Source organism: Mesoplodon densirostris, chromosome 16, assembly GCF_025265405.1.
Source record: "Mesoplodon densirostris isolate mMesDen1 chromosome 16, mMesDen1 primary haplotype, whole genome shotgun sequence".
NCBI lineage: Eukaryota > Metazoa > Chordata > Mammalia > Artiodactyla > Ziphiidae > Mesoplodon > Mesoplodon densirostris.
The window spans coordinates 64,693,702-64,708,705 of record NC_082676.1 but is presented as its reverse complement, the minus strand read 5'-3'; the positions used below and the strand labels follow the sequence as shown (position 1 = coordinate 64,708,705).

Below are 15,004 nucleotides of genomic sequence, written 5' to 3'. Positions count from 1 at the left end.
CAGAATCTGGGATTTTAAGTTTTATTCATTTTAATTAATTTAAACAGCCACATATGGCTGGAGGATACTGTATTGGACACGGAGGGTTAGTGGTAGACTCCAGAGGAGAAAAAATTCCGGGGTGAAATTGGTTGGCCTTACCAAGAGCTGCCTGTGACAGAAACCCTCCCCCCAACTCCCAAAACACACATGCGCACACAGACACACACACACACACACACACACACACACACACACACAAATAGCCTGAGCCTTTTCAGGTGGGAGTTACTCCCCCTGGACCTGCTCCCATCCAGCCTGCTTTTGAAGGGGTGGGGAAGGAGAAATGCATCACCGTGATACAGTGGGGAGGGTAAAAGGTGGCATTTTGGTGCACTTAAAAAAAACATAAAGAGGGACCACTTTCAAGAAGGTTGTTTTACTTTGGGTATTTTAAAATACATCCTGAGGCCTGGAAGAGTTCCCTGTGGGGACGGGAAGAACTACTGTGCAGGGTCGGTGGAGCCAGAGAGAGGTGGCTGGGGTGTAGGGGCAGCGCCATCCACTGCAGCCTTGGAGGCCAGGCACACCGGGGAGATGCACGCGGGACAGATTTGGCGGAACCAGGCGAAGCTAGTACAGGGTCTCCCGGGCGTGGGTTCTCAGGTGGCGCAGCAGGTGGGAGTTGCGGCTGAAGCTGCGGCCACATTGCGTGCAGGAGTAGGGCCTGGCCCCCGTGTGCACCAGCATGTGCCGCAGTAGGTTGCAGCTGCGGCTGAAGATCTTGCCGCACTCCAGGCACTCCTGGGGGGGCTCAGCCTGCCCAGACGCACCCTCGTCCCCCGCCCCGGCGTGGGTGGCCAGGTGGCGCTGCAGGTGGGCGTTGCGCCGGAAGCTCCGGCCGCACTTCTGGCAGCTGTAGGGCCGCTCGCCCGTGTGGCTGCGGCGGTGGCGGGCCAGGTTGGAGCTGTTGCGGAAGCGGTGGCCGCACGTGTCACAGACGTGAGGCTTCTCCCCGGTGTGGATACGCTGGTGGCGCGCCAAGTGGGCGCTCTGGCTAAAGCCCTCGCCACACTCGCTGCAGCGGCAGGGCTTCTCCCCGGTGTGGCTGCGCCGGTGGCGGGCGAGGTCCTGCGTCTGGCTGAAGCTCTTGCCGCACTGGGTGCAGTGGTGGGGCCTCGGGCCGCCGTGGGTCAGGAGGTGGCGGGCGAGGCCGGCCCTTCGCATGAAGCGCTTCCCGCAGTGCGGGCAGCTGTAGGGCTTCTCGCCCGTGTGCACCCGCTGGTGGCAGACCAGCTGGGAGCTCTGACTGAAGCTGCGGCTGCAGACCTGGCAGGAGAAGGGCCGCTCGCCTGTGTGCACACGCCGGTGTGCCCCCAGGTGCTCGCTGCGCCGGAAAGCCTTGCCGCAGTCGCCGCACACGTAGGGCCTGAGCTCGGGCCCGGGACGCAGGCTGCTCGAGCACTCGGAGCACTGGTGGCCCTGGTCCTTGGCGTGGATCCGCAGATGGCGCTTGAGGCTGGAGCGGCGCTGGAAGGTTTGGCCGCAGTGGGAGCACAGGACGATGGCCAGCTCGGGGGGCGCTGGGGTCTTGGTCTCCGGGGCGCCTGGGGACTTTTGATCCTGGGCGTGTGCCAGCAGGTGCTGCATGAGGCGGGCCCGGCGCTGGAAGCCCTGGCCGCACTCGGCGCACAGGAAGGCGGGCTCGGAGGAGTGCGTCTGCAAGTGTTTGCTGAGGTGCGAGCTCTGGCGGAAGCGGTGGCCGCAGAGGTGGCAGGTGTGCGGCCGCTCATCCGTGTGCGTGCGCATGTGCAGCTTGAGGATGGAGCTGCGGCCGAAGCTCTTCCCGCAGCACAAGCACAGGAAGGACCGTGCGCCCGGGTGAGACCGCAGCTGGTGCGTCTCCAGGCGGGCCAGCTGTGGGAAGCTCACCCCACATTCTGTGCAGATGAACTTTATCTCCGGCTCAGACCTGGGGGCGCCCCCAGCCACTTTGACCTCGAGAACTTCACTCCTGTCAGGAGGGGACATTTCTCCACCGGGGCCGCCCACCTCAGGGCCCGGGCCGAGCGACTGAGTGTGGGGCTCTTCCGCCACCCTGGGACTCTCTGCCTGAGACTTTGCTGAGATGGCAGCGGGCCAGGACACCCCTTTCGGTTCCTCTTCTTTAAACGCCTCGTCTGCGGTTCTGCCTCCAAATCCTGGGAAAGAAGCAGAAAACACGACAGGTCAGGCCTTTTCGGAGGCGCTTCTGGGAATCGCCAGAACCTCAGTGCCTGGAAGCAGAAAGAATCCCAGAATCCTGCAAAGCTGGTAGGTGGGAAGAGGGTGGGTAAAAACCAAATAACATACAGTTTACCGTTTTAAGGCATATAATTCTGGTCCATTAGGTCCATTCAAAATGTTGTGCAACCGTCACCACTATCTATGTCATTCTCCCAAATGGAGACCCATACCCATTAGCAAGCGCTCCCATGACCACCTATTTTATTTTATTTTAGCTGTTGTAATTAATTTTACTGAAGTATAGTTCGTTTATAATATTGTGTTAATTTCTGCTGTACAGCAATGGGTTCAGTTACAGATATATCCTTTTCCATTATGTTTTATTAGAGGATATTGAATATAGTTCCCTGTGCTGTACAGTAGGACCTTGCTGTTTATCCAGTCTATATATAATAGTTTGCATGTACTAATCCCAAACTCCCAATCCATCTCTCCCTCCCACTCCCTTCCCCTTGGCAACCACAAGTCTGTTCTCCATGGCTGTGAGTCTGTTTCATAGATCAGTTGATTTGTGTCATATTTTAGATTCCACATATAAATGATATCGTATGGTATTTGCCATGACCACCTTATTTATTTATTTACTTACTTACTTACTTATTGGCCATGCTGCACAGCTTGCGGGATCTTAATTCCCTGACTAGGAATTGAACCCGGGCCCACGGCAATGAAAGCCCAGAGTCCTAACCGCCGGATGGCCAGGGAGTTCCCGACCACCTATTTTAAAAGCTCAAAGTTTTGGGGGTTGATGATTAGACCCAATGAGCCTTAAAATAGCCCTGTATAGATACAGACATATCAATATATATCAATATATATCTATATCTATAGATATCTATAGATATATATATATCAGTATATATTACCTCATCAAAATAGTCCATTTTTTGCCAAAGAGGTCAAAAAGTCAGGTAGGGACCACCCCTGACAGGCAAAGAAAAACCCTTCAGTGGTCATAAACCCAGGAAAAAGGCCTCTTACCCAGAGGATGCACAGGCCAAGCCTTCTTTGCTGGGACATCTTCAAAGGTTAGGGACTCCTGTGACCAAAGGAGAGGCAGAGATTGTCACTGAGTGAGGAATGGGGCTCTAGGACCTGAGGGGGATGAAGAACTTTCAAGGTTTAAATTAAGAAAAACATGGATTTGCTAAAACTTCAGAGGCAGAGAACATTCCAGGGCGTGAGATCGACCTGGAGTGAGGGGACCAGTCCGGCTCACCAGCACAGCTGCTAGCTCCTGATCTCCAGAGTTCTCCTCTGGCCACAGCTCAGGGCCCTGGGGGGCTGACAGCACTGGGGGAGAAAGAAAGAGCTGTTAGAAGCCAGTCCTACGACCATGTGGCTCCGAGGACGTGCACCCATCGTCAGGGCCCCATGACAGGCATCTTGGCTCTCCCCCATTCCTGTCAACTAAGGAGGCTGCCCCCTTTCTTCCCCACCCTCACCCACCTGGCCCCTCAGCTCCACCGCACACCAGGCCTCCACCTTCCTTAGGCCCCAGCTCCTCACCGATCTCTTGCGGGGCTTGCAATGTTCTCTTGGGACCTGGGCTCAGTGGCTGCTTTGAACTTGGGGGACATCTCCAGGCCCCCATCTCAGCAGGCTTGGAGGGCACTGGCTGGGACGGCGAGAGCTCCTGCAATGGCTCCAGGGCTGGAGGCCCTTCTGAGAACACTTCCTTCTTGGGGCTGTGGCTGGAGACTTGGAAAGAGCCCCCCTGTTCCTCCAAGGTGACCTCTGCACGGGGACAATTCTTGCCAGCATTAAAACTAAAATCCTGTTCAGAACACATCCATGTTAGGTGATGGACAGGACGGTAATCCAAGTCCTACTAACTCCCTAGGGCCATGGGACTGAGGAAAGGTGAGGGTCAGACAGGGAGGGAGTTAGGAGGTCAAGAAGGAGCCGGCAGAGGAAGGAAAGTGTGGTTTAGTGACTTCTTTTTTTTTGGCCTCACTGCGCGGCGTGCAGGACCTTAGTTCCCCGACCAGGGATCGAACCCACACCCCCTGCAGTGGAAGCGCGGAGTCTTAATCACTGGGCCGCCAGGGAAGTCCCAGCTCAGTGATTTCTTAATGGGGTGATAAAGTCCCTGTCTTTCCACCTGCTGTCCAGCCCGCCTGGCTGCTCCCCTCTTACCAGCGGCCCCACATTGCTGGACTCCCTCTGGACACCCTCCAGCAGCAACACCACCTCTTCGCCATCCCTGAGCTGCTGGCCCTGGAGCCGGGCCAGGAGGTGTGGGGGCAGCACGCTCAGGAACTGCTCCAGCACCAGCAGCTCCAGGATCTGCTTCTTGGTGTGCAGACCCGGCCTCAGCCAGTGGCTACAGAGCTCCCGGAGGCGGCTCAGGGATGCCCTCGGCCCCATGTCCTCCTGATACTGGAAGCACCTGAAGAGCTGGTGAGCCACCTCGGGCCGGGGCCTGGCCTCTGGCTGCCTGGGGTCCTCCTGGCCGGCAGCCTCCTCCTCCTCCAGTTTGACTGCTCCGAGCTGCTCTGGCTCCCGTGCAGCCAGGCCTGGTTCTGCAAGCATCCTTCACCTTGGGGACGCCTCACAGTGGTTGCTCCAACTCTCAGGTCTCTCTCCCTCTCGGCTCCCACACCTGGGGTGTTAAGGGACGCCTACAGATGTGGCCTCCAGAGGAATCGTTTCTCGAACTGGTCACTAGTAGTGGCTCAGCCTGACCAACACACCAAAAGGCAGAGAAAACGGATTGTTCAGTATTCTCATTCCCTCCTGCAGCATTTAGAAGTTCACCTCACTTTACCCCAGTGATCAAAGTTGGCATTCATGAGAGAGGACAGTCTGGCTTTCCCTGCCTCTTGATATGGTGCCACGGGCACCACCGGAGATGGGTCCTTGCCAAAAATGTTCCATCGTGATCCAATCCAGCCTTTAGACCCAACTTCCAGGTTAAAGGACATTGCAGGGAATAAAAACAAGTTGGCAGAGAGGCTAAGAGTGATGGTGTTTAAAGGTACAAACTTGTAACAAGTAGTAAATAAGCCTTAGAGATCTAATGCACAGTATAACAAATACAGACAATAATATTGTACTATAATATAATTATGTAATACGATACATATCATTACAATACAATCATATTATAACATATAAATGCTGTATATCTTAAACTTGCTTAAGGTTATATGTCAAATTTATAAAAAAACAACAACAAACAAACAAGTCAAATGCCCCTTGAGGAAACAACCAAACAAATCCCAAAGACAGGACATTACGGGAAACAAGTGGCCCAGGTTCTTCTGAGTCTGTTATGAAAAATAAGTGCCTGTAGGGGACACATTGCTCTAGAGGAGACTAACAGCTGATATAACCAAATGCACGAAGCTTGATTGGATCCTAATTTAAAACAAAAAACAAAAGGCTCTAAAAGCTATTCTGGGGTCAGTTGGGGAAATCTGAATATGGGTGGAGTACTGGGTGATAATGGAGATGACTACCAACTTCTGAGCTGAGATTCCAGTGTTGTGGTATGTAGGAAATTTCTTTACTCTTAGAAAATGTTGAAGGGTTTGGAAGTGATAGGGCATGAGGATTCAGCCACATTTATGGATTGACAAGGCAAATGTGGCAAAATTATAGCAATTGTTGAATCTGGGAGATGGGTGTATGGATTCACCCATTCATTGCATTGCTCTTTCAACTTCTCTGGAAGTTTGAGAATTTTAAAGATAAAAGGTTGGCAGGAGGGGGGAGTAGTTCATGCATGTGATCGCTCCTTGACCAGACTTCCTGACCCTCACTTTCTGGCTCTGGAGGTGGTTCTCAGCAGCCAAGGCCAAGGCCACCCAGCTGAACGGTGCAGGGCTGAGCTCCCACCTGGTGTTCCAATCTCCTTCCCTCCCTGGATTCCATCCCTAGAGACAGGCTGGGATGAGCCATGGAGCTGGGATGGGTGGGTGGGTCTCCACATGGGACTGAAGCTTACTGCTTGCAGAAGTCTGTGACAGATGTGTTCCCAAGGCAGGCCAAAGCAGTCTCACTCACTTCAGAGGCCTCTAGTGGGTGCACCCTTGGGAGCTGGGTGATGGCAGGAGAGGCAGTCATTTCCCTTTCTTTCCTAATTTTTTTTTTTTTTTTTTAGTTCTGGATTCTTCCTTGGTCTACCCCTCTGGGAGGTATCCATCCCAACCCTGTGAGTCTGGCTAGCATTAAAAAAAAAAGTGCTTCTAACTGACCAACAGGGGGCACTGGTTCCATAGGACTATTCCTTCCTTTTGGGGTAGCCGGGACCTACCTAGGGGGAGCTGACCCAAGTTCAGCACCCACAGGGGACTCAGTTCAGCCATTCAGCACAACCCAGAAGGCTTATTCTTCGGATATGGAAACCCAATTTCCAACGTGTCTCTGCCCTCCCTGCTCTCCAGCTTCAGGACTGCAAATGAGCTTCTCCCAAACCTGTCCCCCACCCCCACCAGGAACATCCCAGGCAGAGGAATGGGAAGAAACCCTCTTGCATCACTTCCCACCACATAAAGGGAGTGGAGCGGTGCCCGACACCTGCTAGAGAGTACACGTCGGGTGTGTCTAATGAGAACACCTGACTGTCCTCATTACTGAGTAAAAATACAAACAACCACAGCTAACAGCTACTCCCATCACTGACCCATTTTACAGCCCAGGACACCCAGATTCAGAGGTACAGACATTTCCCCAAGACAGCGCAGCCTTGACAATGGAGCCAGGGAGAAGTCAGCCTGGTCAAGAGCTTTGGATAGTTTAAGTCCTCTTCATTCAGGGCTGAGGGATCTCTGAACCTCCTTTTCAGGTGGGGTGAGTGGGGTATGATGTGGTAAAAGAACAAAGGAAACCCGTGTGTTTTAAGTCTGGGCCTAGCACTTCCCGCACAGGGGAGAGGGTTGTGATGCTAAAACACAGACCCAGGCCTACGTGCTGGCCACCTGACCAGCCCCCCACCCCTAGCCTCCCTCCACCTCCCTCCAGCATTTTCCCAGCTTCCCTCCCTCTCCCCCACCTACCCACTCCCTCTGGCCTGTCTGCAGTCTCCCCCCACCACTCCAGAATCTCCCCAGCTTTCCCCTACCTCCATTCTCTCCCCCACAGCCTTGTCCAACATCCGTTCCTTCCTGCACTTTGGCACATGGGGCTCCTTCCACCCACTGGCACCTCTCTTCTGGGACTCCACACACACCACCCACCTGGCTACCTTGCAGTTTTAATTATTGAGGAATGCATGAAAAAATGTCTGGTGCAGAAAAGGTCTTTACTAAATGTTCAGGAAAATGGGGTTTTGTTTTATTGTGTTTTGGTAGCATGAGCAAAATAATTAGAGAACCAATCATGTGTGATCAGGAACCCTGTATTAACAGCTGGCATGTATTGAGTGCTTATCTGTATGGGCTCTGCTTAGGGTCACTTCATCCCACTCCAGCCCACGCAGTAAGTTATAATTTCTCCATTTGACAGGTGCAAAGACCAAGCTCTGAGAGGATGGGTGACTTGCTCAAGGTCACACCAGGGAGAGCCAAGATTTGCTTTAAGGGGAGAACACTGATTTTATGGTGCGAAAGCTCAGAAACAGAAAAGAACCCAATTCCCCTCCCACCCTGTGTGACTTGCCTAGTCTTAACCAGAATATTACAGCATGAATCAGAAAAAACAAGGGCATTCCAATTTCCAGCCCTCAAGCTTAGGCATGTGGGGCGCCGGAACCTTCAGGGGAGGTCTCTCCAAAAGGTTTGAAAGAGGTGGAATTCAAGGGACGAAGGCCCTGGAGAGTCTCTCCCTCCCCCCAAGTCTCCAGGACAAAAGCTTTGTTAATATGCGCATCTGTGGGGGGTGGGCTGGGTTGCAGGGGGAGCTCTTCAGCCATCCTCCGATATTTGACGAGCTTAATTTGGAACCTCGAGAGGCGGAGAGGCTTAGGCTAGACCAGCCTGGGGTGGAGGTGCTGCCACCAGACCCACCCAGACAATGGGAGCACCCAGAGCCGGGGTCCTCGGCCAGGAGCTCTCCCTTTCTCCCTGGATCGCTCGTCTTTGCTGGCCGGGCTCCCCTCCAGTGCTGGGCTGAGTCGATGAGTCCGGTCCACCTGGGGGACCATGGAGCCTGCCTTCCACTCCCCAGCGTGTACAGCAAGCCCACAACACAGGAAGTCCAGCGACCCTCCCGAATGTCCCCATTGCCACAGGTCCGCCAATACTCCCCGGTATCCACCAACCACATCCACCCAAGGCTTTCTTCCAGCACCCTAATCCCCCATCCCACCACAGAGGCCTGGAGCCCCCTTTCTCTCTCCAAGCTACAACGAACCCCTTAAGTCTGTCCTGGCAGCCCGCACCGCAGGCCCCCCTGCAACTCACCACTCGGGGTTCCCACTACAGAGGTGGAGGTGCTGAGGGGTTCTCTGAGGGCCCCCAGGGCCAGAGTCAGCCTCGGCCAACCTGGGAAAGGACTCCGGGAAAATGGAACAGGAAGTTCCCTTCCCCAATCCCATCCAGGTGGTGAGGGGGGCTTCCTAGAGTTAACCCTTAAACTCCCAGTTTGGGAGTGGGGTGGAGAGAGGGCGGGGCCAGAGAAATAAAGACAAAGCAGTGGATCCAGATTCCAACCCAGGCCTGTATTTGAGAGTCTAACTACCCCTCCAAGTAACAGCTGCCCCCCTCCTAATCAGGACTGGCCCTGTGCCCCTTGGCGGTCTGTCAGCCTGTACTTTTTTGGGGGACAAGAGTTGCCATTTACAAATGCTTGCTGGGACTTCCCTGGTGGTGCAGTGGTTAAGACTCTGCGCTTCCACTGCAGGGGGTGCGGATTCATCCCTGGTCCAGGAAGTTCCACATGGCGCTAGGTGTGGCCAAAAAAAAAAAAAAAAAAAAAAAAAAAAAAAAAGCTTGCTCTGTGCCGGGCACTGAGGATACTGAGGTAAACGTGAGAGACAGTCCCTGACCTCAGGGGGCTTGCACGCCAGGGTGCTAGCCTTGGAACAGGGTGCTAGCCAGGAACAAACCACAGGTGCTAATTAGAAAATGGAACAGGACCATGTATGTGATGGGAAAGAGAGGGAAATTGTCGACACTGCCACCTAAAGTCCTCCCAAGAATCTTTAGAGGTGGCTTTTGTACCAGCTTTACCAATGACCAAGCAGGGGCTCCCAGGAGGCAAAGTGACCTCACCAACAGCCTTGAGTCCAGCTCTAACTCCAAAGTCAAGCCTTTCCCTTTGCTCTAAAGGGCCTCTTTGCGTCATGCTCTTGGCTCCAGCCAGATGGGCACTTCCCTCTGGGGAGTCCGCGGTGCCTCGCTGAGCGTTCAGGGTTCCAACCTGCTCAGAGGCTGCCTCGACGGGCAGCCAGACCCTGCGCTTGCTCTGGCTCCTCGGCCGGGTCTTGTCTCCTGCACTTAACAACACCTGGGCTTCTCCTGTTCCTTTATTTTAATTGTCTAGCGTGGATCTCATTGGACCAAAGCTCCCTGCGGACAGTGGTCCGTTTCCCTTGTCAGCTCTGCATCCTCCGCGCCTAGCCTAGCGCCTGGCACGCGTGAGGACGGACAAAATGGATGAGGAACCGCCGGGCAGAGAGTCCACCGCCCTCCGAGGTTTGCTGGCACCCCGCACCGGGCACTCCACAGCGCGGACTCCCTCCACCTCGGGGGCAGTCGGGGGCTACTGAGCCCCCCTCTCTGGCTATGAAACCCCACCCCGGATGTGGAAAGGAAACCCCGCCGCTGGGCCTGACCTGGGAGGCGGGGCGGAGGCGTCTCCTGTACCCCTATACCTAGGCTGGACTATCACGCCTCCTCCCCCGGGCACCACCGCCTCTGCCCCGCCTCCAGGACTGACGCGCGCACCTATGGCTGCCGCCTTCGAGGACGAGGCCGTGTCTGACCCCTGGGAGTGGGGGCAACTCGACTGGGAGCTGCGGGCCTTGTCTAGACATGATGGGGGAGAACTGCATGAAGGATCGTGGCCTCCTCGGGTAAGGTGGTCTCGGTGCCTCGGGCCTGGAGCGTCCAGGTGAGAGCCTGGGGGAGCTGGCTGGGAGCACAGAGGGAAGGCTCGGTGTTTGCTGTTGACGCTGTCTTCCAGGCCTTCGACTCAGGTGCACACCTTTCCTGGAAGTCTGTCAGAAAAGCAAGAGACCAAGTTGACCTAACCCCCAGAAATAGCATCCAGGCAGCAAGGCAAGTGCCTGGAGTGAGACAAGATCAACACTAGCTTTTGGCCTCCTTCAATCCTAACTCTCGGCCCAGGTATGGGCTTTGGCTAATACCCGCGCTCCTGGCCCACCACGCGCGCGCACCATTCATTCGGGAAATACTTGCTTCCCCAAGTGTGTCCGGGCATTGTCCCTGACCCCGGGTACCCAGGGCTGAATAGAAGGGACAAGTGCTGCCCCCTTGAGGCTTACAGACCGGGCAGGACCGGATCACGGGGGCAAGGTTGATTAACTCAAATTACTTTGCAGAAATAAAGGGCTTAAGGGAATTCCCTAGCGGTCCGGTGGTTAGTACTCGGCGCTTTCGATGTCGGACCCGGGTTCAATCCCTGGTTCGGGAACTAAGATGCTGCAAACCGTGTGGCGAGGAAAAAAAAAAAAAAGAAGCTGAACATTAAAGGCCCTTCAAATTCGTCCTTATCCTTGAAAATATCAATACACTCCCCTCTCCCAGAGTGTTAGCCACTGAGAGACAAAAATTCTTGTGAAGTTGCTGGATTGTTACTTTACTCCATTCAGTAAAAATGAAAAACGCATCTTCAAAGGACTTTTAATATAAATCTACCTGTTTAGGATATATATCAATGTCTTCTAAAATTATCTTGAAAATGCACACTTAAACTATTCTAGCTGTTACCTTAGATTTTGGGGGGAAGTAATTGGTGTCTAAAAAACAAACAAAAAACAAAACCCAACTTACCATTTATTTATTAAATATGAAAAAAATTAAGTTTAGTATTATCCAGGTGAGCAAAAGCACCTGGAAAATAGTGATGGGGTGATGGGGTCTTCTTCTTTCCTTTTATCTCTTCAGAGATTGCAAAAGAAAAACAAATTTCCTTGTATTTTCAGTTTCCTTAGGATTCCTCCATTTAGAATTATTCAGGGCAAAGGGAGAAATCCTTCTCCAGCTCTGGGAAGAATTACTATTAAGAACACTATGATCCCTTGATTAGTCTTTGGTTCATCCAGTGGCTTAAATGCCTGTCTCTTAACTGCATCAGTAACATCTTTTCCTGCAGCCATAACCCCAGCATTTTCCTCTGGGTGGTTGCAATCTTGATGGAGTAATTGCAGTGTTTATGGCACAGCCAGACCCCTCACTAAGGACCAGCCCTGGCACAGAAGCACTGGGGATTTTGATGAGAACAGGAGTGAGCATTGCACCTGTCCTGGTCTTTCTTCAGTGTCTGTAAACTAGCTATCTCCCAGGTGTTTCATCTTGTCTCTTTGGTAGGAGCCAGCCATTGGCTCTGCAAGCCCGAGCTGCAGTCTCAGCTTTGCCATTTGCCGCTGTGCGACTTGGGCAGATAGTTTAATTGCATCCCTTCACTCTGCTGCTTAAAGCTCTTCTGTGGCTTTCTATGGCACTTAGAACTAAATCCAGACAGCTCAGCCTGGGGCTCATCCCACAGCCCCTTCCTACCATGGATCTCATCTTCTGTCTTCTTTTCTTTTGCCTTTCAATTCCTGAACATGCCAGTCTGATCCTGCCCTGGCCTGGAATGGATGCTTTCACTCACATCCCCACTTTGCCAGTTCCTCTTCATTCTTTTTTTTTTTTTTTTTTAATGAGTTGGTTTAATTCCAGGTGGTACAGAATTCAGGACAGAACAAAGACTTAAGAACACACTTTGGCAGGATTCTGGGCTAGGTTTACTCTGATCTCACTGCTAAGGTAGAAATGACTGAGAAGCACTGAAGAGAGGGTGAACCACTGTATGACTTCTTAATATTTATTTATTTATTTATTTGGCCACGCCGGGTCTTAGTTGCAGCATGTGGGATCTTCGTTACAGCATGCATACGGGTTCTAGTTCCCTGACCAGGGATCAAACCCAGATTCAAACCCGGATCCCCTGCATTGGGAGCACGGAGTCTTTTTTTTTTTTTATTTAGCAAATTTAATCAGTTATACATATACATATGTTCCCATATCCCCTCCCTTTTGCGTCTCCCTCCCGCCCTCCCTATCCCACCCCTCCAGGCGGTCACAAAGCACTGAGCTGACCTCCCTGTGCTATGCGGCTGCTTCCCACTAGCTATCTACCTTACATTTGGTAGTGTATATATGTCCATGCCGCTCTTTCGCTTTGTCACAGCTTACCCTTCCCCCTCCCCATATCCTCAAGTCCATTCTCTAGTAGATCTGTGTCTTTATTCCTATCATACCCCTATGTTCTTCATGACATTTTTTTTCTTAAATTCCATATATATGTGTCAGCATACAGTATTTGTCTTTCTCTTTCTGACTTACTTCACTCTGTATGAGAGACTCTAGGTCCATCCATCTCATTACAAATAGCTCAATTTCGTTTCTTTTTATGGCTGAGTAATATTCCATTGTATATATGGGGAGCACGGAGTCTTAACCACTGGACCACCAGGGAAGTCTGTCACCCAGCCACTTAAACGCAAGCTCCACAAGGCTGGCTTTGCTGCTGTTCATTGCTGTATCTCCAGTGCCCGGCACATAGTAAATACTCACTAAATGTGGATTGAAGGAATATTCCACATCAGACCTTGTCTTTCCTGGTATTCTCTATTTCGGTAAATGTAGAACAATCCATTCAGTTGCTCAAGCCAGGTACTGGGATTTATCCTTTTCCCCCTTGCTTTAACTCATTCATTCCCACATCTCATCAGTCTCTAAGTTCTGTAGGTCTGATAGCCTAAATATTTTTCATATCTGTGTTTCTCTACCTCCACTGCTGCTACCAAGTCCAGGTCACCATCATCTATTGCCTGGATCATAGCAATGGTCTTATGGTTTCTCTTCATTCATTTCCTTTTTTTTTTTTAAGTAAACTTTTAGGTGTAATGTACAGAAATTGTGCGCAAACCAAAAACGAAGAGCGTGATGAGTTTCCACCAAGCGAAAACAGCCCTTTAGCCAGCATCCCAATCAAATCAGAATTTACTAGCGTTCTCGGGCCTACTCTGGTGCCCCCTTCTGGTAACTTCCCTTCCTCCATAACCTCTATCCTGACTTCCAACCACAGCAGATTTGTTTGGTCTGTCTTTGAACTCCGTGTAAGTGAAGTCACACAATAGGAACTCTCATCTGACCTTACTCCACAGTGAGGGAGTCATCTACGCGTTGCTTATTCCCTGAATAGTATTCCCCCATTGTGTTATTTGTTCATTCTACTGTGTCTACACGGGGGTGGTTTTCAGTTTGAGGCCACGCTTAGTAGTTCTTGTAGGTCTCTGGTAACCATATAAGTGCGTACTGCGGGACTTGTGCCCAGCAGTGAATCGCTGTGTCACAGGGTATGTGGATGGTCAAGTTTAGAAGATTCTGCCACACTTGTCCAGTGAGCTTGTACCCTTTCCCCTCCCACTGTCTGCAGACTCATCTTGTGCATTTCTTGCCCCAGTCCTAGGATCAGCCGTTTCTCCATGGAACTCTGATTTTTTTTCACATTATAAAGCATTCACAAAAGTAGGATTTTTAAAAGGAGGAGAGAAAGTAAAACTAATGGAAGTTCTACATTTTTTTTCACACACAACTGAGTAAAAAAAAAAAAAAATAGAAAAGACACTAGTGAAAGACCACATGCCATGTAGAGGAAGGAGTCTGAGAGCTGAGGGTAGGGGGCAGAGAGTGCAGCAGGAGGAAAGGCTGAAAAGGACATCAAGGGTGGGTGCCTGAGTGCCATTGTCATCTGCTCCCATGAGGGGCCTCCAGGAGGGGTCCTCTGAGCTGAGCCAGTCAGAATGCCTCCTAAGTACTCCCATCCCCACCTGCTTCAGTGTCTTTAGCTTTCGTGAGTGAATGTACCTTAAACTCTACCCAAGACGGGGGCACACTTTAGGTATCAGATAGCAGGAGGTGACTGCAGCAACAGCGAAGGGTGTTTTAGGATGATGGTAGTGTCCTGGTTTCCTAAAAATGCAGCAACCTCTATAGGGAAAGTAACTTAATTTACTCTAATATCTACCTCCAAAGAGCCAAGTGGAGTGACTATTGAGCTTGGTCTCAACAGAGGATCCCCTCCCTGCCTGTACTGTAAGCTGTCTTTAGCTCCCAGGTAGAGAAAATCTTCTGGAAGGTGGTATGTGGGTGTTTGGGGAATATATCCAGTCAACCCTACTAAGTTTGGGGGCTTTTCTGGCCTTGGTGTTCACGGCTTGCCTGGCTGAGGCTGAAGCTGCCAGCCTTGACAATCATGGTAAGAAGCACTTGGAATTGCTGCCTAGGGAGGAGGCTCCTTTCCTCCTGGAGCTTGCCCAGGGCAGGAGAAAGCCATTTCTGCTGACTGTGATGGGCAGGCTTCTGGACCAGCATCACAGCTGAGATCCAGGAGCTAGGTTTGGGGTTGGCAGCTTCTCTGCCTGCCCTGTTGCAAGATCAGATGTTAGTCTTGTTCACCCACTGGAAAGGAGCAAAGCCTCCACAATAAGAGCTGCTGGGTAGTTCCAGTTGCTGCAAGGCAAGGGCATCAAGAATTGGGTGATGAGTAGGCTCCTGGTTAGAGACTGTGATGTAGCCATACAACAGAATATGCCGCAGTTGAAAAACAGCAAGGTACCGCT

At 51.8% G+C, this 15,004-nt stretch overlaps 1 protein-coding gene across 1 annotated transcript; it reads right to left on the bottom strand.

Moving 5' to 3' along the window:
• Positions 1 to 612: 612 nt before the first annotated feature.
• ZSCAN10 (zinc finger and SCAN domain containing 10) lies at positions 613 to 4,635 on the bottom strand. Its single transcript, XM_060078844.1, has 5 exons — positions 4,405 to 4,635; positions 3,775 to 4,042; positions 3,485 to 3,549; positions 3,247 to 3,304; positions 613 to 2,180 (listed from the first exon to the last, which is right to left on the bottom strand). Exons 1-5 carry the CDS (start codon positions 4,633 to 4,635, stop codon positions 613 to 615), a joined length of 2,190 nt encoding a protein of 729 aa, XP_059934827.1.
• Positions 4,636 to 15,004: the final 10,369 nt, after the last annotated feature.

What these genes read in the sequence shown, in the direction of transcription:
- ZSCAN10 (XM_060078844.1), bottom strand. Translation starts at nt 4,635, where the DNA reads ATGGGGCCGAGGGCATCCCTGAGCCGCCTCCGGGAGCTCTGTAGCCAC. An exon ending in GCAAGCCCCGCAAGAGATCG is followed by an intron (nt 3,550 to 3,774) that starts GTGAGGAGCTGG and finishes CAGTGCTGTCAG; the next exon opens with CCCCCCAGGGCCCTGAGCTG. An exon ending in TTGGCCTGTGCATCCTCTGG is followed by an intron (nt 2,181 to 3,246) that starts GTAAGAGGCCTT and finishes CTTCTTTCCCAG; the next exon opens with GATTTGGAGGCAGAACCGCA.